At 40.5% G+C, this 21,530-nt stretch overlaps 1 protein-coding gene across 10 annotated transcripts in view; it reads right to left on the minus strand.

Moving 5' to 3' along the window:
* The window catches only part of ATL2 (atlastin GTPase 2), a 68,148-nt gene extending 55,047 nt beyond the window's left edge, over nt 1-13,101 (minus strand). For 2 of the 10 annotated variants that reach the window (XM_058278413.2, XM_058278415.2), the window contains exon 1: nt 11,597-11,801. In XM_058278413.2, the coding sequence (XP_058134396.1) occupies nt 11,597-11,714 (118 nt within the window). In that variant the 5' untranslated portion in view covers nt 11,715-11,801. Of the gene's footprint in view, nt 1-10,819; nt 11,251-11,596; nt 11,803-11,991; nt 12,088-12,974 lie in introns of those variants that run through there. The other 8 variants (XM_058278418.2, XM_058278417.2, XM_071208778.1 and 5 more) reach the window with 8 other exon arrangements.
* Nucleotides 13,102-21,530: the final 8,429 nt, after the last annotated feature.

The raw sequence follows: 21,530 nt of genomic DNA on the forward strand, positions 1-21,530 counted from the left end.
CTTTATACCAGGCACTGTGATAGTAATCCTTTCAATAATCCCATAACTTAACTATTATTCCTACTTCACAGAGAGGAAACATGATCAAAGAAGTTAAAAAAATAAATTCTAAGATGCTACAGCTAAAAAGTAGTGAATGCATCAAAATTTCTATCCAGATTATATGAAGCCCATGAGTTTCCACTAAACCAAAGAGCTTTCAACGTTACAGGGTAATTCTTTTAAAGACCAATCCTTGTTTCCCAGTGGCATAACCATAAAGTACAGAGACTCCTATCAACCTATATTTTCAGAAGATGCTTTCCCTTTACATAAATCCAGATATTTATCATTGTGAGTAAAAAAATGACAAGTAGAGAATGTGGGGAGTTTAGGGGTTTTAATTTGTGTGAAAGCAGTCAGTTGACCAATACCTGATAATTGAGATTCCTAGGCTATTAGTGTACTAGAGTAAACTGAATTTAGAACAAAAACAAGTGACCAAAATAATCACAACTACAGATAACATAACAACCATTACTTGACAGATTAACGGGAGGGGGGACTACTTGGCCAGAGAAGGTGGTCAATCCATCTGTAATGTGATTATATATGGATCTAAATTGAGCTATACTTTCAATATTTAATAGCCATACTATAAAACAGTGTGTACTATACACATTAAAGTTTAAGAACCACCTAGGTGGCTTGCTTAGAATGCAGATTCTTGGCCCTTCACCTCCAGAGTTTGATTCAGCTCATCAGGTATGAGACCCAGAAAGCTGTATTTTAAAAAGCACTTCACCTACCACCACCAAGGTAATTCTGATACATGGGCTGGAAAGACTACTCTTTGAGAACCACTGCCTTTCAATCAAGTAAACATTCCTATAAGTGGGGATGCATACGGCTATATTCCCTCAACAAATATTCACTGGCTACTTACAACATAGTTCTAGGAACTACAGATTCAGTGGTAATCAAAACAAACAAAAAAATGTTGCCCTTAGTAGCTTAAATTCTAAAGGTACGAAGATAGAAAACAAATATATGACAACATCTGGTATTAAGTGCTATGTAGAAAGTAGAACAGGTTAAAGGAAATAGAAGCAGGAGTTGGCATTTTATAAAGGAATGGTCAAGGAAGGCTTCTCTAAAAAGAAAAATTTGAGCAGAGAACTGAAAGAAAATTATCTGGAACAAGAGGTGAAACATTTTTAGTAACTTTCTCATTCCTCTAATAATTTACTCTACAAAATAATTTTAGGTTTTATACCTTTTACTGTAGAAGAGGGAAAAAAATTTTATTTAGAGTACCTACTATGGGCTAATAACCATATATTATCTCTTTAATCCTCAAACTCACTTTGTGGGATAGCTATGAGTATCCTTATTTTTATAAAGGAGGGCAATGAAGTTCAGATTAAGCAATTTGCAAATACAGATTTGGTAAGTAATCAAGTCAGGATGCACACTCAGGTCTTGTGACGCTGTAAGTCATGCTCTCCCAACTATGCAAACTACATCTCTACTACCAAATGAGTATGGTTTGTTATATAAACTCAGAGCTGAATTCAAGATTTCTAGAAAGCTGAAAAACGTTACCAAAAACTGTACAATTTGTTTAAAAGGGGGGTGGGGAGTAATTTTCATTTTTATAACAAACCTCAGCACACAGCTAAGCTATTTTTTCCATTTAGTTTTTCTAAAACCTTCCTTCTCAAAACTTAATCATTTATAGCCAACAAATGAGACTATGCCAAATCACATTTGGGGAACAAAATTTTTTTCTTCATAAACTTTTCAGAAGAGCAAGTTTTAAACTGCAAATTCTTAAGACACGATGCAATAAAATTATTTTTGTCCATCTTTAGCAAGATGTGTGTGTATGTATATAAATATATGTGCAATTGTTTCATATGCATTAATGGTATACCTATACAATGTGTCATGAATAATGAGGAAAGCTCCCGACCTATTTACTACTTCAAACTGATAATTAGAGAGCGAGGCTAATTATTGTCTAAGTATTATCTGCCTGTGCTTGACTCTACACTAGATACTAGTGAAGTGTACAATTCACTAATAATAGTCTTTCCTGTAAAGGTTCTTACACAAGCAAGTATCAAAGGGCAGTGATAAGCAAATGCTATTTGAGTAAAAAAAAATTTTAAAGGCTATATTGGATTATTTAAACTAGGGTTATCATTGTGAAGGCTGTACCTCTCTGGACCCTGAAGCTCAACTGAGGCTAACCTTAAATGTTTAGCTAAGGATAGCTGGGCATAAATTAACCCTGTGAAGAGCCACTGAAAAATTTTAAGCAAAGGAATGATGGGATCAAAGTTGGGTTGCAGAGCTAAGCTGAAAGTGATTAGTAATAACTGTAATGAGAGTCTAAAAACAGAGAAACCAGATACAAGGCAACTGGAGAGCTTCGTGGTAAAAAAAAAAAAAAAAAAAAAAAGTGAAAGGTCCAAAGTCAGGAGATGACAGCAAAAATGGAAAGGGATGCAAGCATGAGCTAGTTCTAAAATCTACCCTTATTTGGAGTAGGCAACATACAACACAAACTTATTTCTTATTTTTTTGTGAAGGCTATTTCTCTTCCCTTCTCATAAGTTTTACAAAGCAACAATGTACTATATTTCTGTTTCAGAAAGTATTTTTGGTACATACCTCCAAAGTTCTGTAACACAGGAGTAAGGTAGGTTTCCTTGACTCAGGCAAGTAGTTTAATCACTCCCTCCCTTTCTGCCTCAAAAATCAACTCTGAAGAGTTAAAAAATACTAAACCCATAGACAAACTATGAATTTTGGGATAAGAGCAGATCTCAAAGGAGTCATAAGCAAAAATAAAATGAGCACAAGGACCCAAGCTTAAATTTAGAAATAGAGTTTTCATGCAAATCTCAAAAAGGTATCTGCCAAGACTCTGGAAATAAGATGTTAAGTTCCATCTTGCCTCATCTCCCTACCTCAGATAACTTGTTATGGCAGCAATTAAAAAAGAAAAGGAAAAAAAAGGAAGGAAAAAAAACTATACTCAAATCTCAGATTTGGCTCTATACAGGCAACATTTCTGCTAGGAGAGAAGCTGTAAAAAGAAGAGAATAGGCGGCAGACTTGGCCCAGTGGTTAGGGCGTCCATCTACCACATGGGAGGTCCGCGGTTCAAACCCTGGGCCTCCTTGACCCGTGTGGAGCTGGCCCATACGCAGTGCTGATGTGCACAAGGAGTGCCCTGCCACGCAGGGGTGTCCCCCGCGTAGGGGAGCCCCACACGCAAGGAGTGCGCCCCATAAGGAGAGCCGCCCAGCGCAAAAGAAAGTGCAGCCTGCCCGGAAATGGTGCCACACACATGGAGAACTGACAGATGACGCAACAAAAAGAAACACAGATTCCCGTGCCGCTGACAACAACAGAAGCGGACAAAGAAGATGCAGTAAATAGACACAGAGAACAGACAACCACGGTGGAGGGGGGGAAGGGGAAAGAAAGAAAGAAAGAAAATCAAAAAAAGAAAAAAAAAAAGAAGAGGATAGTGCCAAAAAGAGACAAAAAAAGCATCCTCCCAGGTAGATAAAATGTAACAAATTGGGGCAGGGGCGGGATCAGGATAAGTTGCTAGTACATTCACCCCATGTAATGATGATATAATGAGATGAAAATGGAGTGCACACACCAAAAAAAAAAAAAAAAGTACTCCAATATCTCACCTGAAGACCCAAAAGAAACTAGCACCAAGTTAGTAAGTGAAAAGTTGCTAATTAAAAAAAACTTATATGAAACTATTCAGCTTTAAAAATATACACTATTCCCACACACACAAAAAAAAGGTACAAAATTAAAAAGCATATATGAAACTACTTCCTGCATGCCAAAGGACTTTTACACAATATAAAAAGCACTAATTGAGAAACAGTCAAAAAATACAAAAAAAAAAAAAAACCACACAATTAATAAAAGGAATTCACATTTTTAATTACCATATTAAACTTTCAACATGAGTAATGAAAGAAATGCTAACTGTGAGATGCCCATTTTTATCTATAATTGGAATTTATTTTTAAATGACAACACCCACTGTAAGAAAGGATATTTGTAAACAGGCACCAACCTACCCTAATGGGGACAGAATGGATACAACCTTTCTGAATGATCTGGTAATGTGCCTTCAGTCTTAAATATGTACACATCATATGGCACAGCAAACTACATTTAAAATCTAGCCCAAATGTCAAAATTTATCTACAAAGATGTTTATCCAGTGTTATGCACAAGAAAACAACCAATATCCAAAAAGGGAGATTAAATACTATATTGCCATTTTAAAAAAATCAATTTGTAGAGATTAAACCACATGGGAAAATGCCCATAATATGAAATGAAAAATAAGATTTTAAAAGTTACAGTAAGATTCCAATTTAGGAAATTATGCATTTTTAAAAAGATATCTACTAAAATGTTAGCAGTGATTACCACTAGTTCGTATGATTTTTTTCTTCTTTGTTATTTTATCTGTATTTTCCAAAGTGTCTACCCAAACTTATTGCTTTTGAAATTAAATATATATATATAGGACAAAGTACGAACTACCACATTATACATATTACATTAAGAGCTATGATCAAAAGTCCTGCTTATTCACAAGTTTAGCTGTAACTTAAAGGCAGTAAATTTCTAACTTAATATCCAGTTATAACAAGACATTTGGGGGAAGCAGATTTGGCTCAATGGATAGAGCATCTGCCTACCACATGGGAGGTCCAGGGTTCAAACCCAGGGCCTCCTGACCCATGTGGTGAGCTGGCCCACACACAGTGCTGATGTGTGCAAGGAGTGCCATGTCATGCAGGGGTATCCCCTGTGTAGAGGAGCCCCACGCAAAAGGAGTGCGCCCCACAAGGAGAGCCGCCCCGCACAAAAAAAGCATAGCCTGCCCAGGAGTGATGCCGCACACATGGAGAGCTGACACAGCAAGATGATGCAACAAAAAGGAACACAGATTCCCAGTGTCACTGACAAGAATGTGAGCAGACAAAGAAGAACACACAGCAGATGGACACAGGGAGCAGACAAATGGGGGTGGGGGGGAGAAGGGGAGAGAAATAAATAAAATTAAAAAAAAAAAAAAAAAGACATTGGTGTCAGCTATATGGCCCAACCTTCCCAAGAACTTCTAGCCTACTTCAGAATTTAGTTGTTGTTTTTTTGAGAAACAACATCCAAGTACACTACCATTTTCCTGCAATAAAAAACTTCTCAACTGTAAACAAAAAAACTCCACACAGCCAGCATATTGTCATATCTATTTAAAAATTCAAGTCTGGATGAAAAGAAAACAGCAATTTCTGAAGCTTTAATAATGTCTTCAAAAAAATCAAAGAACTCGAGTGATTATCCTGTCAAAATTTCTCTCCAACTTTTTCAAAATTCATCCCCCCTGTAGCCACCGTAGAAAACAGTTTGGGTGGTTCCTCAGAAAGTCAGGTACAAAATTACCACAGGGGAAACAGATTTCAAGCAATTGGGCTCCCGTCTACCATACAGGAAGTCCAGGGTTCCATGCCCAGGGCCTCGCAAGCTGGCGCATGTGGCGAGCTGGCCCACAAGGAGCGCTAGTGCAGCAAGATGACACAACAAAGAGAGACAAAGAGGAGAGATAATGGGAGGCGTAGCAGACCAGGGAACTGAGGTGGCACAAGAGAAGGCTCACCTCTCTCCCACTCCAGAAAGTCCCAGGATTGGTTCCCAGAGCCACCTAATGAGAACTCAAGCAGACACAGAAGAACACACAGCAAATGGATACAGAGCAGACAATGCGGGGAGGGGGGAGAAACAAATAAATAAAAGACAAACACTATATGATTTCACTGATATGAAAGAATCAGAATAAGCAAATTCACAGAGTCAGACACTAGAATACAAGTTACCAGGGGCTGTGGTGAGGGTAGGAAATGGGGAGTGAATGCTTAATTGGTAGTGTTTCTGTTTGGAGTAACGGAAAAATTTTAGTAATGGATGGTGGTGATGGTAGTACAACATTGTGAATGTTAATTATCACCACTGAAATGTATATTTGAAAGAAGTTAAAATGGAAAATTTTCGGTTGTTTATGTAAAATTCAATTAAAAAAAAAAACATGAAACTGTACAACCAGTGAGCCCTACTGTAAACTATGAACTATAGTTAATTCAAAACCAAGACAACTAAATGTACTACCCCACACTTTCTCCCTCAAAATAAATATTTCAAATAAAGGATCTGTGAGAATTGGAAGGAAAAAAAAAATCAGCCCCCTTCCCACTGTTCTGATAAGTGAACTTAATTCAACGTTTATGTCATTCAGATATGAAAAGAGCACTCAAAGCACCACACTTAGAGTCTCTAAAGTGTCTTCATAGATAGTAATAATATTTCTTTACTACTCAAAAAAGAGACCTGCAATTTTGCTAGGACAGGTATTAACCACATATTCACATATGGAATACAAGACCAGGAAAGGATAAATGCTATGGACAAAAGTTACAGAGCTAGTATCAGAATCCAAGTATCCATTCCAAATCCACTCCGAAGGTAAAATTTTTGGTTAAAATAGTATCTAGTTCAGGGAAGCGGCTGTGGCTCAAGCAGCTGGGCTCCCATCTACCGTATGGGAGGCCCTGGGTTCGCAGGGCCTCCTTGTGAAGGCAGGCTCGCCCGCACACTGCTGAGAGCCGCCAGCCCAGAAGCCAGCCCAGAAGCACCGTCAGAGTGCCGCCCGGCCAGCAAGCGCCACAGAGAGCCGACTCGGCAAGGTGACGCAACACAGAAGAGCACACAGCGAATGGACAGAGAGAGCAGACAACAAGCAAGCCACAAAGGGGGCAGGAAATAAATAATAAAAATTTTTTTTAAAAAATACAGACACAAAGAAGAACGCACAGCAAATAGACACAGAGAGCAGACAAGCAAGCCGTGGGGGGGCCGGCGGGGATATATATTTTGTAGTTCAAATCACTACCCATGACTCTACCATAAACAATTGCATGAAAAAATTAATAAAAAGGGTTTTATGGGATTCACTGCTAGTGTAATTTCAAGTCAACCATTTTTTAGACATTTCTGTGCACAAGAGACCCAAGTTAGGTTTTGCAAATTTACTCCTGAAAAGCCAAAGCACTACTTGGAAACCACCATAATCTTAAACTAAAAAATTAACTTAGATTGAATCCTATAATTGAAATAAAGTAAACAACTCCAGAAGACTATTTTGCCACATGATTAAGTGATTTCCTAAAACGCATGTTTATTAAAATGGAGGTAACCGAGAACCATAAATGCATATTTATATCATATTTTTAAAACTGAGCAAAGGCCGCTCAATTCACCTACTTAAAAAATTAATTTTTATTTCAAAGCCTCTTCTTAAATAACCACACATTATAAATACCACCAAGAGAATGTTGAACGCTGGGTTAAGCGCTTTCGTCACATTTAATACAATAACAACATCATGAACTTTAATATTAACAGCAGTTTCCAAGTAAAGTTAAAAACAAGCCCACTACACCTCCCAAATTGATTTCTATCCTTATTACAGGCAGAAAAAAATCAGAAGAAACTTTCTATTGACAAAAATACACTTCTATAATAGCACAAGTAGTCAAAACGGTACATTCTTGCAAATATGTTACAAGATCTTATATACAGACAGCTTTACAGTTTATAAAACACTTGCATCTTATCATCTCATTTGTTTCCCACAATAGTCTTGCTATGGGATTATGATGTTTATTTTAGGTGCAGTCTTCCAAGCTCAGGAGCTTAAGTAAAGTCACTCAATTTTAGATTCTTTGTTCTTTTTCCACTACACTATCTTGCCTCTCTCTGATTAAAGAAACTTTGCCCCGACATTCACAGCATTGTGCAAATGTAATATTCTAGATAAGCATCTTTCATCAGTTATATAGTTTACCAAGTTATTAGAATGACTGGCCAGCAGGATATCCAGCTAGTCAATAACTGGTTATTTTGGTGACAATCACAGAAATACAATTTATTTGAATAATTTTTATTAAGCTGGTAGGTTAATAAGGGAATCCCCTGGATTCTACTTGTACTGGCCAGAAGACCAGCACCCAAAGTAAATCAGAAGTACATACCTCCTTGGGAAAACAGAAGATGCATTTAGCCCTTCATGATTTAAAGTTGTTTCTAGTAGATATCATCTGCTCAAAAAAACAACTACCTATAAAACAGCCATTTACCCAAAATGAGGTAGTAAAGGTAACTACTTAAATACACACATTTTTACAAAACACTATCCAACTTTAGTGATTTATGTATATATACGAACACAGAAGTATGTTTACCAATAACTTCAAAGATGATTTGTAAAGTAGTTATTTCAACTTGGAATTCTGAAGATGACAAACTTCCCCAAGTCCAGAAACAAATTTGTTTTAATTCTTTCACTAATATCTACCTTTTCCCTTCTTAAAAATTTTCTACTCCACTTAGTGACTTGCCCTATTTTAACTTTTTAACTGTTCCATTTTCTCTTTTCCTCATTACTATGATTTCAGACTTTCTTCAACAAAGTTTTCCCCAGTCATCTATAACGACTGGCATTATTGCTATCATATCATATCTCCAGGTTGGTGCTTTCTCCTGGCTATCCATTTTGAAGGCTTTGAAGAAAACTCCCAAGTGTTCTTATATATATGTGTGGTAAGGAAGAGTAAAGGATAGAAAGAAATGAGTAATGTATTAATTACAGGATCAAGTTCCATTACTCTATATTTACATCTATATTCCTAAAGTTAAACAATATCCAAATTTTGTAATTATGTAAATAACACACCTAGGCTTTAAAAACCCAAGAAGGCTACAAAAGCATAAAATTACACTTAAAAAAAAAAAAAAAAAAGCTTTCTCTGCACCTATCCCTAGTGGGCAGAAGGGAGGAACCCTACTTCTGTAAAGATGCACTATAATAAAATACCATTACCAAAAAAAAAGGTTAACTTCTACTCTGATCCCTTATATTTCTGGCTCTTGACTCTGAGATGTGCCAAATGGCTTTGCTTAAAATTGTGTGTCAAACAGGTCTTCCAAGTGGACATAAACAATTTTTTAAGTGCATCTTGCTATTAAGTCCTAAGATTTTAAAAGTGTGTCTTGAACTCCAACATCAGGCTAGTTGTCAATCGATCTTCTAGTTACTCAGCAATTGCCTGAGTTTAAAACTACCTATGGTAGGCAGGTGGAAAAGCATTTTTCAGAAAAGCTCTAACAATTCCAAAATGTTACTTTTACTTACAAATATTCAAAAACTTTGCTCTAAAGTTACAATACAATCATAAACTAAAACCAAGTTCCAAAGTGCACTGACACGCACTCAACTTGCACTCAACTCAATGAGGCCAGAATCTCATTTTCCTTCATGGGCTTACGTCTATATAATCAATATTTCTTTAATATAAGGCAACCTCTTCTTCCCCAAATACATAATTTTGAACAATTCCAAAAACATTTGATTAAACAGATTTAAACACATTTATGATTGCTATCACCGACAAAACCATTAAAATGTAAACGTGCTTAAGTGTTTTATAAGGATCATACATTACTAAAGGAGTAGGAACACAAAGCATCTTCCTATGACTAAACTATTGGAGTGGCACCTGACTCACCCCAACTCAGCTCTTCAACTTTCTTTTCCAGAAAGCAGGACAGAAAAAGAGTTTCCACACAGGCTGTAAATGAGTAGGGATTATTTTTGCTTTACTCATTTACAACCTGTATGCTCTATTTTAAGTAAAAATCCTAACAGCTTATTTGGTTTTTAATGCAGTAATAGATGACTCAGAGCAAATTAGCAGGGAAAGGAACTGTGGTAGGTAGGCATTCGACAGGAAAGGCTAAGAAGCGAAGATTTAACTCCAAAAAGTAAAAAAATAAAAAAACAAAAACCTACAAGTAGCCAACAGATAATAAATGGAGGACCCTCCTTAAAAACAGTCTCAAGAGTCTCATCTCAGTGAACCACTGCACAAAAAGGATGTGCATAACCATGGAGTCACATTATGCCTCTCCTTATATAAGGCAAGTATTAAAACATTTTGGAACATCTAAAAACGGTTACCTTAAATAAAAATTAAAAATGAAATAAAAAGCACACGCATACCCTTCCTTAAGGTCCAACAGAGCTAAGGGAAACAATTACTTTTGAATTCCAACCAGCAATCACAGACACTAAGGCAAAAGCATCTCTTCTCTGGTAGTTATTTTTTCCTGCAATGTTCTGCTAATATTGTAAAAACAGTTGTCAAGTGCTTTGGTTGGCAGACAGTAATAAAATAGGCTTTATTTCCTTTTTTTTTTTTCCTTTACAAAACTCTACAATCTGTCTTCACCTCTGACATATGTTCAGCATGTTCAAGGGCTACCAATGATGAAGTATACCTCACATAAAGTTTTCCATTAACCTGAGTCCTCATTGTCAGCATTTTATCAAAAATGTTCTAAATTTCATTTCGTAAAACATTTAACAGATTACGAAAACAGATCTGAAAACACAAGATCATATTTAGTGAATTCACCTATGCTGTGGCCGTACTTAACTACCCGTAAAGCTTTTACTATTTAAAAGCCTGTGAAAAAACTTTATGCCTTTAAGTACTACCAAAATTCTCAATCAGGCTTTCAGGCGTTTAACTCACACCACAAAGATCAAACAGTGAAAGATCAAACACCTCCTAAAAATAGGGGTGTCATGACTGAGAGGGACACACAAATCTGCTACCAGCGCAAAGGCCCTTCGAGGGGGCAGGGGCGCTCCCTGTAAACGTACAGTAGGCGCTCACACTCAGCAAAACCTTCAGGAGCGGAGGATCAGGTGACTTCATACCACAGGCACTTTCGGTGGCATCGGGCCTTACTATCGTATCAGAGATTAAACGGCTCATATCTCCAGTTTGACAACTCAATCTGGACTTGCAACCCTAGCCACGCGCAACCCGCGTGAATAGGTTCCGCGGCCCGAGCGCGCCGGGACGCGAGCCCCCGGGCGCAGCCCTGGCCTGCGGGCTAAGGTCCCTCCAGGACGAGCGCGGGGAGAGCTTCCCGCCCGGCAGCGAGGCGTCCGCTCCCCCCGAGCGCTCCGCGCCCCCCCTTGTCCCCCATCTCGGCCCGGCTGCTCCTTCCTCCCTCTCCGCGCTGGGAACCGAGGGCAGCCAGTGCCCGCCGGGTGACCCGCCGCGCCGGGGACTCGCCGGGAGGAGCGGCCCCGCAGCCGACCTCCGCGCGTCAAGGGGGCTCAAGGCCGCCCCCTCAGGTCGGGGCGGACGCCGCGGCGGACCCGGCTGCAGCCACGCGGCGGGCGGGCAGGGGGCCGGGCTCGGCGCAGTCCCGCCGGCCGCCGCTCCGCCCGACCGCGGCGGGAGCCGCGGCCCGCTGCTCAGGCTGCGCCCGGCGGGGGCTAGGCCGGGCCAGCGGCGGCGGCGGCGAGAGGAGGGCTGGGCGAGCCGCGCACGACGACCCCGCCGTCTGCGGCCGGTGTCCGCCAGCCCGAGCGGCCCGCGCCCTCTCCCCGCCCGGGCCGTGCCGCCTCTGCCCCGCCGGCGCCTACCTAGGGAGGTCGTGGACGAGACGTGGTTAACCGCGCTGCTCGGGTCGCTGGACCGCCGCCGGCGCCGCAGCCCCTGCTGCGGCTGCTGCCTCCGCGCTGCCTCGTCCCCCTCCGCCATCTTGTACCGATTTAAAATTAACTCCCCACTGACGTCAAACGCCGCCGCCGCTTTATCAACCTCCCGGGAGCCGGCGGGGCGGCGGGCGGGTCCTAGCGCCTCCCCCAGCCGGCACCTATTTTCCGCCCCCCGCCCCGCCTTCCGGGGCGCTCCCGCCGCCTCCGCTCTGCCCGCTGCCTGCCCCTCGCTTTCCTTGGCCTTTCACTACTCGGTGGAATGGGGGCTATCCCCACCGTTACCGTCTCACACCCCCGGTTCCCTGAGGCGGGTCTCACACCTCCTTAGCGCTCGTCTGGTCTGTGTAAACACAGAAGGGATCTCCAGAGAGCTAAGTGCCTCCCCTTCCCAACTGAGGAACCCAGTTCTCTTCATTAGAATCGTGACGTGGACTGGTGCCCTGCCCGTGAGGGAGCTTTCACACCCCTTGCCTTCCCTCCTTTTCCCATCGCCTCCTCCACGACCCTCCCTTTTGCCGCGTGTGCGCTGGTTTTCCTCTTGATCTTTTCTTTCCTCACCCAAGTCCCTAACGTTGCTTCCCCTCCGGACACCATCCTATAGTTTCTTTGCATTAGCCCTCTCCCCACCTAATTAAGACGCCCTCCCCCTCTCTTATTAACTAGACCCTCCCTGCAAGGGCAAGCCAGAAAAAGCACTCTAATCAGGGTGTGAATTGCAGCAGGTCCTTTCCTAACTGTGTGAGCCTCCTTGTGGGGATCCAGTGCCATCCTGTAGGAAGCGCAGGTCACCTTTTTAAAGAAATGTCAGCCTGTGGAGGCTTCTGTGAAACCTGGATCCTGTTCTCTTAGATCTTTACCACATCACCAGCGTCATTAGCTATTCCTTTTCTCCGATCTCATTAAGACAGGTGTCCATGTGTTCACATCGCTGTCTTGCTCAAGTCTAAATTTCACAGCCTTTCATTCTGCCTGAGCTCTTTAAAAACATCGGTGCCATTGACGTTTGGATGCAATCTCTGCCATAGCTTCAAACTCTCTACTCTTTATTCCCTGTAGTTGGAAGCTGTGGACCTGCCCAGGGCACTGTACAAGTAGCCTCCGAGATAAACCTCAAATCAGTATGTTTAAAAAGGCTTCCTCCATTTTCCCCAGGCAGCATTCCCTCTCTCATTTCTTTTCACAGCAAATTTCTGATACCAGGTTAAAAACTTCAGTGTAACACTCGACTTCCTCCTCTCCCCTCCACACCCAGCAAGTCACCATCTGAAGTCAATTCTGACTTCTAAATCTCTCTCCAGCTCACCTCTCACCATCCCCTCAGCCTCCTCCTGGTTTCAGGCCCTCATCCTCTCCACTAGACATTGGAACAACCTCTGCTTTTCACCCTTCTCCTGCGGGTGCTGCACACAGCCTCCAGCTTGAGTTTTCTTAGCTGCAGATCTGATCATGTGATTTCTCCCCTCAGGATGAAATCCAAACTCTTCAGAATAGTTGGCAAGGTCGTTCCTGATTGCAGTCCTGCCTACTTATCCAGTCTCATTTGTCACCACTTAGTCATTCATTCCTTCCATCCTTTAACAAATGAAGCCTGACACTCTTGCGGGCACTGAAGAGGCAAGTGATGATGAACAAGACAGACAAAATTGGTTTCCTTGTTTTTTGTCCCTTTCCATACCTTCACCCCAACCACGCCTCCACCACCAGAGAGTGCACTCCAGGAACTCAGAGATCTGTCCCGTTCAGGTGAATTTCTAGGGCCTGGGCCAGTGTCTAGTGCATAGCAGTGTCTCAGTAAAAATCTGTAGAACCAATGGATAAATGAATGAATTGCAATATGTTTTTAAACTTTCAGATCCTCGTTTTTGGTAACTAAGTATAATATAGGATTCTTCTGGAATCAAATCAAATAATATATTGAGAGCATTTTCTTGACTGTTAAATAGCTAACATTTATGGAGTATTTACTGTTCCAGGAACTGTTCAAAGTACTTTACATATATTGACTCATTTAAATCTCACACCAATCCTAAGATATGGATGCTATTACTTTCTCATCTTTCAGATGGAGAAACTGAGGCACTGAGAGGTAAAGTGACTTGCCTAAGTAGCAAGGCTGGCATTTCAACCCAGACAGTCTGGCTTCAGAGTGCTCACAGCCACTGTGACAGTGTTCAGCTTAGATACTGTAAATTCCTGGAGGGCAGAATCCATAGCCGATCCACAACAGGTACTCCAGTTACATAGATTGTATTAAAAGCTATTTCTGCCTAAAAAAACAACTTTTAAGGCTTTAAAATCATATAGGAAAAAAAAGTATCAAACGCAATTCACAAAAAGAGTTATAAAATGGCTCTTCAAGGGTTTGAAAAAATGTTCCTTTTCACCCATAATAAGAGAAATTCAAGTTGAAGCAACGCAGAGACACCATCAGGTTGGCAAAAATTCAAAAGTTTACATTTACATTCTGTCTGCCAGGATGTGGGGGAAGACAGGCACTCTCCTACTTTGCTCATGAAATGCAAAATAGTATAACCCCTAAGGAAAGGAATTTTGCAATTTTCGACAAACCTCATTTGCATTTACTATACAACCCACCAATCCCACTTCTGGGCATTTGCCCTGAAGATACAACTTTAACAACACAAAAAAATACGTGTGCACACGATTATTCATTGCAGTATTATTTTCAGTTGCAAAATATTGGAAACTATTTCAATATTCAAGCATAAATGATTGGTTAAATAAACTGAAAATTCTCACGATGGAGAACTTTGCAGCTGTAAAAAAATGAGGGAGAGCTCTATTAACTGATATGAAGTAATTTTTGAAGACATATTCTCAAATGAAAGAAGCAAAATGCAAAAGAGCATATGTTGCATTAAGAAATGAAGGAAGTTCTCAAAAATATGATGGGGCATGTCACAAAGACAGAGAAGTCAGTTTTTAGGGGCTCCCACTGGCCAGATTTGGGACAATTTGAGCACCAAAATAATTAGAGCCATAATGAGTTATAAATCATCAGAGAAATAGAAATCTGTGAGCCCACGGGGATAATAAATAGATAAATAAATCAGTATTAAAATAGGAGTGAAGGGAGGACCCTTGTTTACAGTGGAATGCTGAGTCCACTGGTTAATGAGGCGGCAGAGCTGGAGGTGAAAAGACATCAAGTTGCAACCATCATAGTAAAGACAATTTCGGACAATAATTATCAACGGATGGTAAATCAGAGGGGGGTGGAGAGAAATGAAGAGCAGAATATTTGCATGTCTTAAAGTTTCTTCCCGTGTTTGCTTATCAATTGCAAGGGAAAAATATAGAAACTATAAACGTAGAAAGTAGAATTACCTTGACTAGTCACCAATGAGGAGGCGGATGGACATCATATGCCTGTACATAAGATGCGCTGAGCGAGACACAGCATCACTTATATAGTATTCAGGTCGGGAATGCATTCCCTGAATCAAATCATGGGGAAAGCTCAGACAGCCTAATACGAGAAACATTCTTATTCTTTTTTTTTTAAGGGATTGTATTCTTCAAAGCATCAAAGTCATAAAAGACAGAGAAAGGCTGTGGGAATCTTTCTAGATTGAAGGAGACAACAGGATATAACAAACAACTGCAAAATCTGATCCTAGATTGGATCCTGTACTGGAGACAGAAAACGCTGTAAAGAACATTATTGAACCTGCCCTGTGACCCTGCAATACCACTACTGGGTATGTACCCAGAAGAACTGAGAGCAGTGACACAAACAGACATCTGCACACCGGTGTTCATAGCAGCATTATTCATGATTGCCAAAAGTTGGAAACAACCCAGGTGTCTATCAACCGATGAGTGGATAAACAAACTGTAGTGTATTCACACAATGGAATATTATGCAGCAGTAAGAAGAGATGAAGTTGTTAAGTATATGACAGCATGGATGAACCTGGAGGACATTATGTTGAGTGAAGCAAGCCAGACACAAAAGGACAAATAGTGTATGACTGTGTTACTATGAACAAATATATTGTGTAACATATTATATGATTCAAAAAAAATTTATATGTATCCAGAACATTTAATTAAGAAATGTATGTTTTTATTCAACTGTGTTTTCTTTTTCTTTTTTAATTACTGTTTATATTTTCAATTATTAAATGTACAAGATAAAGTTGTTTTTTTTTAAAAAAAAAAAAAAAAAGGAATACTATTGAGGCAGCACATGTGGCTCAAGCAGTCCAGCGCCTGCTTCCCACATGGGAGGTCCTGGGTTTGTTTCCTGGTGCCTCCTTAATTTAAAAAAAAAAAAAAAAAAATCAACAAGCAAAACCATCAAAAACCCAACTAGGGGGCGCTAAGGTGGCTCAGTAGTAAGCCGGCTTCCCACATGTGATGTCCCAAGTTCACTCCCCAGCCCAGTACCTCAAAAACAAACAAACAAACAAAAACCACTATGGAGTCCATTGGCAAAATTGGAATATGGATGGTAGATTAGATAAAAGTAGCATGTCAATGTTAACTTTTCTGAAGTGATAACTGTACTATGTTTAAGAGCATATTCTTCTTTTACAAAATACCAGAGTATTTGGAGGTAAAGGCTATGATATATATTAATTACTCTCAAATAGCTCAGAAAAATATGTTAGAGAGAGAGAGAGAAAGAAGGGAAAAAGAGAGAAAGCAAAGGATAAAGCAAATGGGTCAAAATAGTAATATATTTGAATCTGGATAAAGCATATATAGCTGTTCTATGTATTATTCTTATTCTTGAAAATGTCTATAAATTTGATATTTGCAAAAAAGGTTTTATAACATCTTAAAAAAACATTTCTTTTAAAAGGCAAAATATCTCTTTAATTGGATCAAAGATCAATCAAAACTTACACTCCAAATATTATTACAAATGGCTATCATTAATATTTAGCAATAGAGGAAAATATTAATAACATCAAATAGGGGGAAAGAAGTCAATTACAACCATGTGAAAACATGTGTTTACCTGAAAAAATTGGGAGGAAAATTGTTAAAGGAAGGTGATAAGATGATGTTGGGGGGGGGAATTATTTTCCATTTTCCAAATTTTCTGTTGTGTTGCAATATTGTTTATAAACTTTTTAAAAATTACTTTGCAAGTGGTTCATTTAGACTTTTAATAAATTTCTGTGATAAAAAGGAGGCCTAGGTTTCAAGAGGAAAGATTTCAATTAGATATTGGAAATGACTTCCTGCCTGGGAAAAATCTTAGGAGACATTGGCACAGTTAGCTATACTCGTTAGAATATCTCTCTGGAAAATTTTCAACACAGCAACTAATGACCTAGAGTCTCTCAAGGCCCATTTCTCGCATATAGTTGTACCTTGTATATAAAATACAGCTAAATGACCCTGGGATAATCTTCACAGCCTATTCTCTGTCTCTCAAAGAAAAGGAAAACTCTCAGTGTATAATCCAGCTGTACAGTCCAAATTTTCCAGAAGATTCTGATTTCAAATTTACTCTACCATTTAGAGCTCTCCTCTCAGGAGCTCTAGAAACATTCAATTTCCCTTAAGAGAAAGGAAAACTGTAGCTGGTTTACAGAAAAGCCGCAGACTCAATCCAAATATATTTAAACAGAATAAAAAGTTCATTGCAGTTCTGTCACAAAAACCCAAAAGAACAACCATATCCCTGTTCTTGACAATTATCTTGAGGTAACTAAGATTCTAAGCTCAAGGACCCAAGCTACAACCTCAGTCCAAAGAACAATCACCCTCCTCCCTCTTTCATATTAACGGCAGACTGTCAGGTTGTTTATCAATTTGTTAAGTAACATACCCCTTATCTCTGTGTGACATGGAACTTGGAGAGCTCACTTTGTCAGGGCATTTTCTGTTTTATTATTTGCCTGAAGAACACCACATAAAGAAAAAAGAATAATTGCACAAAGATATAATGCACTATTATTTACTTACTACAAAAGCATGCAGAGATACTTAAAGATAAGAAATAGTTTATAAACAGGACAGCATAGTCCGTTTGCTAAATTAAAGTTAATATAGTCAACAACAACAATAAAGCTACCTAAATTCTTATTAACTGTAAGGTTCATCTAAGTCATTTCCGCCTCTACTATTTAGTGTAGGTATTCTTTTAGAAGATTCAGACAGTTTATAAGTAAAGAGACACCTTATGGCTTCCCTCACTCTGCCTTCAATTTTAAGGAATCCAAATCTATCCATCTGTTTTACTACTCCATATGGTTTGCTTTTCTTTCTCTTTCCCTTTTTGGTATTCTGCCCAGCTTGGTTCCCAGACACACTCCACCTGAATCAAGATGAGTCAAACCCCTATTAAAAAAAAAAAAAAAAAAGTTGGCTGCTGAGAAATACGGCAAAGATCTCGAAAGAAAGCCTTCCACTGTTGTATCTCAGGGAGATAATTCTTTCTTACAAGTTTTCTATGGAGAAAGGATACTTCAAGGTACCCAAAGTATGAAAACTAACTGAAATCTGCCCTACGATCATTTTAACGGTCATAGAAATGGACTAAGGCAGAAGAAATAGCTGTCCTGTAAGAGGGAGAGATTTTGATGCCCATTGGTGGAAGCAGCTCCTTGATTTGGGGGAAATCAGATGTATGGGGTGGGGTTAGGGTTGGGAACACGTAAACAAATAGGAAGCTGTGATCACGCTAGAAAAGGTGTTGGATATTGCTATAGCCCAATGAGATAAATTGCCCTCTCAGAAAAAAAAATGTTGCCTATGTTGGAGGCAGAATGCATCTCTGCAGCCCTTGTTATCTTTTCCGTGATTTTTTTTTCCAGAATTACCATTTGAACCACACCATGCTTGCAAACTGATGCTCCTTCTAGTAAAGATGAGCTTGTTCTTGTGCAAGAATGACTGAGAAGATGAATGAGACTCTGGAGTTCTGGGCACAGAGTTGCTTCTGAGCCCGGCAACAAAAAGCAGGAAACGGCTGGGGCGTGCGTCTTGGAGACCAGGCAGTGATGGGGGCACTAGGAAACAGGGCCCTTGACCCAGTCACCTGCTTTCTCATGAGGGACTCTCACAGTCCTGTCATTGATCCCAAGGGTAGTGGCCATTGATTAATCCCAGAAACAGCAAACCGATTTTCCACATGTGAGACTTCCTTCAGAATTAAACATTTTCAGGGGGGTGGGGGAGCCAGAGAGGAACTTTTTTGAGGGGAGAGAGGGAAATGAGAGTTCCCTGTGCAGTAGAAATGGACAAAAATAGGAACTCTAGGTTATCGATTGGCAGGGAGACTTCATTTATATCCAAAGCTGGTGAGCCAGGGTCATCGAGTTATACCTGCTAAGGAAGATCAAGTCAAACACCACAGAGCGGAGGTGGCTCAAGCAGTTGAGCTCCTGCCTCCCACATGTGAGGTCCTAGGTTCGGTTCCTGGTGCCTCCTAAAAAATAAAAACAAAAATGTACAACAAGCAAAACAAACAAAAAAATAACTCGGGGAAGCCGATGTGGCTCAGTGCTTGAGAGAAACCTTTCACATATGAGGTCCCAGGTTCAATCCCTGGCTCTAGCACCTAAGAAAAAACAAACAAACAAACAAAAACAACCATCAAGGTCTGAGACCAGCGTTCATGTAGGAGCCTGGACATGGGTGCATGCCACTCCAGCTTGTCTGTGTTGGTCTTCTATTGGGCACTGGGGACCTCTTGAAAAAGACGGTTGCTCCAGCTGGAGTGCTGTGGGCAGATGCATTTCCACCTAGGCTTGCTGCTGAATAGTATGTGCCCATTTTTCTCCAGAACAAGGGTCACTGTCCCTCAGGAATGTAAGAGGTAAATATTGACCCTTCTAACCCATACTCATCCTCAGGGACAATAACATGACCTGGTATACCTGAGCGTCAGTGTGGCTTAGTGAAAAGGAGACCAGCTCTGGAGTTTAGACCCCAGCTCCGCCACTTGGCTTTATGACTTTGAGGACGTTAATTTACTTCTCTGACCCTCAGTTTCCTCTGCCGTAGAGCAGAGGTCTCTTCCAAGCACTTTTTGTCATGATGATTGCAGATACTGTAGATAAAGCACGTAGCCCAGTGGCTGGCAAAGTGGCAGTAAAGGAGAGCCTTCGTTACCATTGCTCCAGCGAGGCAGCTCTCTCAAGTCCTAAAAGGGATGAAAGGGCAGAAACGCCGATTCATTTACCTGGTCATAATTTCATGTTCTCTACAAAATACCTCTATGAGGCAAAGGATATTAGCTTCTTGCGCATCGTCATCCTTTTCCAAAGGAAGAAAATGGGGCTCCTTGTAAAATAATGTAAATTACATCAGAAGCTTGCATCATTTGTTCAAAGTCACAGGACTTCGTAAATCGAGGAGCTGAGATTTGAACCCAGGTCTGTCTGTGCATCTCCTGACAACACACTGGCCTTGAGGCCAAGCCCGGAAACCTCTATCATAAGAACCATTTTAGAGACCACTAAGTAACGAGATTTCCAGGAGTGGAGCCGCACACACCCCCAATCCAGGCCGAGGAGAGCTTGCAGCCCTCACTGAGATCCCAGGGACGGCTGCCTGAATGACTGACTCATGCAGACTTCAGAGGTGTCTTGTAGTCACTAAAGTAGTTCAGTAGTGGGAGCAAAATATTCCAAATTCATAAACTAGACTGGCTTGTGTACATTAGGAAAAGTAGACAGAGACTGGGTTTTTAAATTAAAATTATCCTTAAAAAAGAATGCTGGCAAAACCTCTTTAGGAACTATATAATATTCTATAACAGTTTTTCAAAAATAATAACCAGGGAGTGAAAATGTAGGCATCTTGGTCCAGAAAACGTGCTCATAGCTGAAAGCAAGCACAGCCACGTGCTTTAGCCTCCCCTGAAAGGAGGATAATAAGTGATATCCACCTCAAGCCAGACCACTTCCAACATCCCCCCCAAAACATCCGCACCCTCAGGAAATGTCTTGGAAGTTAGTGGGAAATCCATCCTTTATAGAAGGAACTGCCTATCTTGGCCCCTTTTAAGATTAGGACAGTATCTACCTTGACCTTACTACAATCAAACTGTTTTCTTTGTAACTGGAGAACAGCCAAGTGGTTTCTTCCCATCTCACACCTAAGCTGAACTCCACTCTCCTAAAACCTGACTGGCTGGTGCAGAGGCAGAAACACTCCACCTTGACAATGCTCTTAGCACTAATTGTCCCTGCTGTAACCTTTTTAATCCTTGGATTCACCGCCCCTAGAACAGTTTCATCTGGATTATACTGTGACATTTAGTTCTTCATAGATCTTTCATAGACATCTGCTCCTCACTTCAAAACTTTCCTCCCCCCAGCTCCAGCCATCCCCCACACCTACATCCACGGGGTGTGCCTTCGAGTATATGCTCAGAATGCACACCTTCTCTAAGGTTCCCCTAACATTTCTTTGCTTAGGCTGAGATATCAGCACCTGGTGCCACCTGTTCCCTCCAGCAAATATTTATCCACAAAGCTTTTCCTGATCCCCCTCCAAGAAGGTAAGGTATTCAAGATACCATAAAGTGGTTGTTGATTCAAGATATTATGTTTGGAGGTAATGAGCTATATAAAGCAATAGATAACCAGAACATGTTCACATGGTGCAATACTAATTCATAAACTTACACATGTAGCAGAAGTATGAACAAATTTGTGACAATTATAAACACTGAATTCGGGATCATGGTAGTCACTCTTTGGTAAAGGCATCTGATTGCTTCTGTTGTTTAGAGGGTTGTTCTTTTTGTTTTGTTTTGTTTTGTTTTGTTTTGTTTGACGATAATATAAATGAGAGATGGCATTCACCCAGGATGTGTTCCCATGGACATGCCCAAATATCCATTGATGGCCCTTGTAAGTTACACTAT

The sequence above is a fragment of the Dasypus novemcinctus genome, chromosome 17, assembly GCF_030445035.2.
Source record: "Dasypus novemcinctus isolate mDasNov1 chromosome 17, mDasNov1.1.hap2, whole genome shotgun sequence".
Taxonomy (NCBI): Eukaryota; Metazoa; Chordata; class Mammalia; order Cingulata; family Dasypodidae; genus Dasypus; species Dasypus novemcinctus.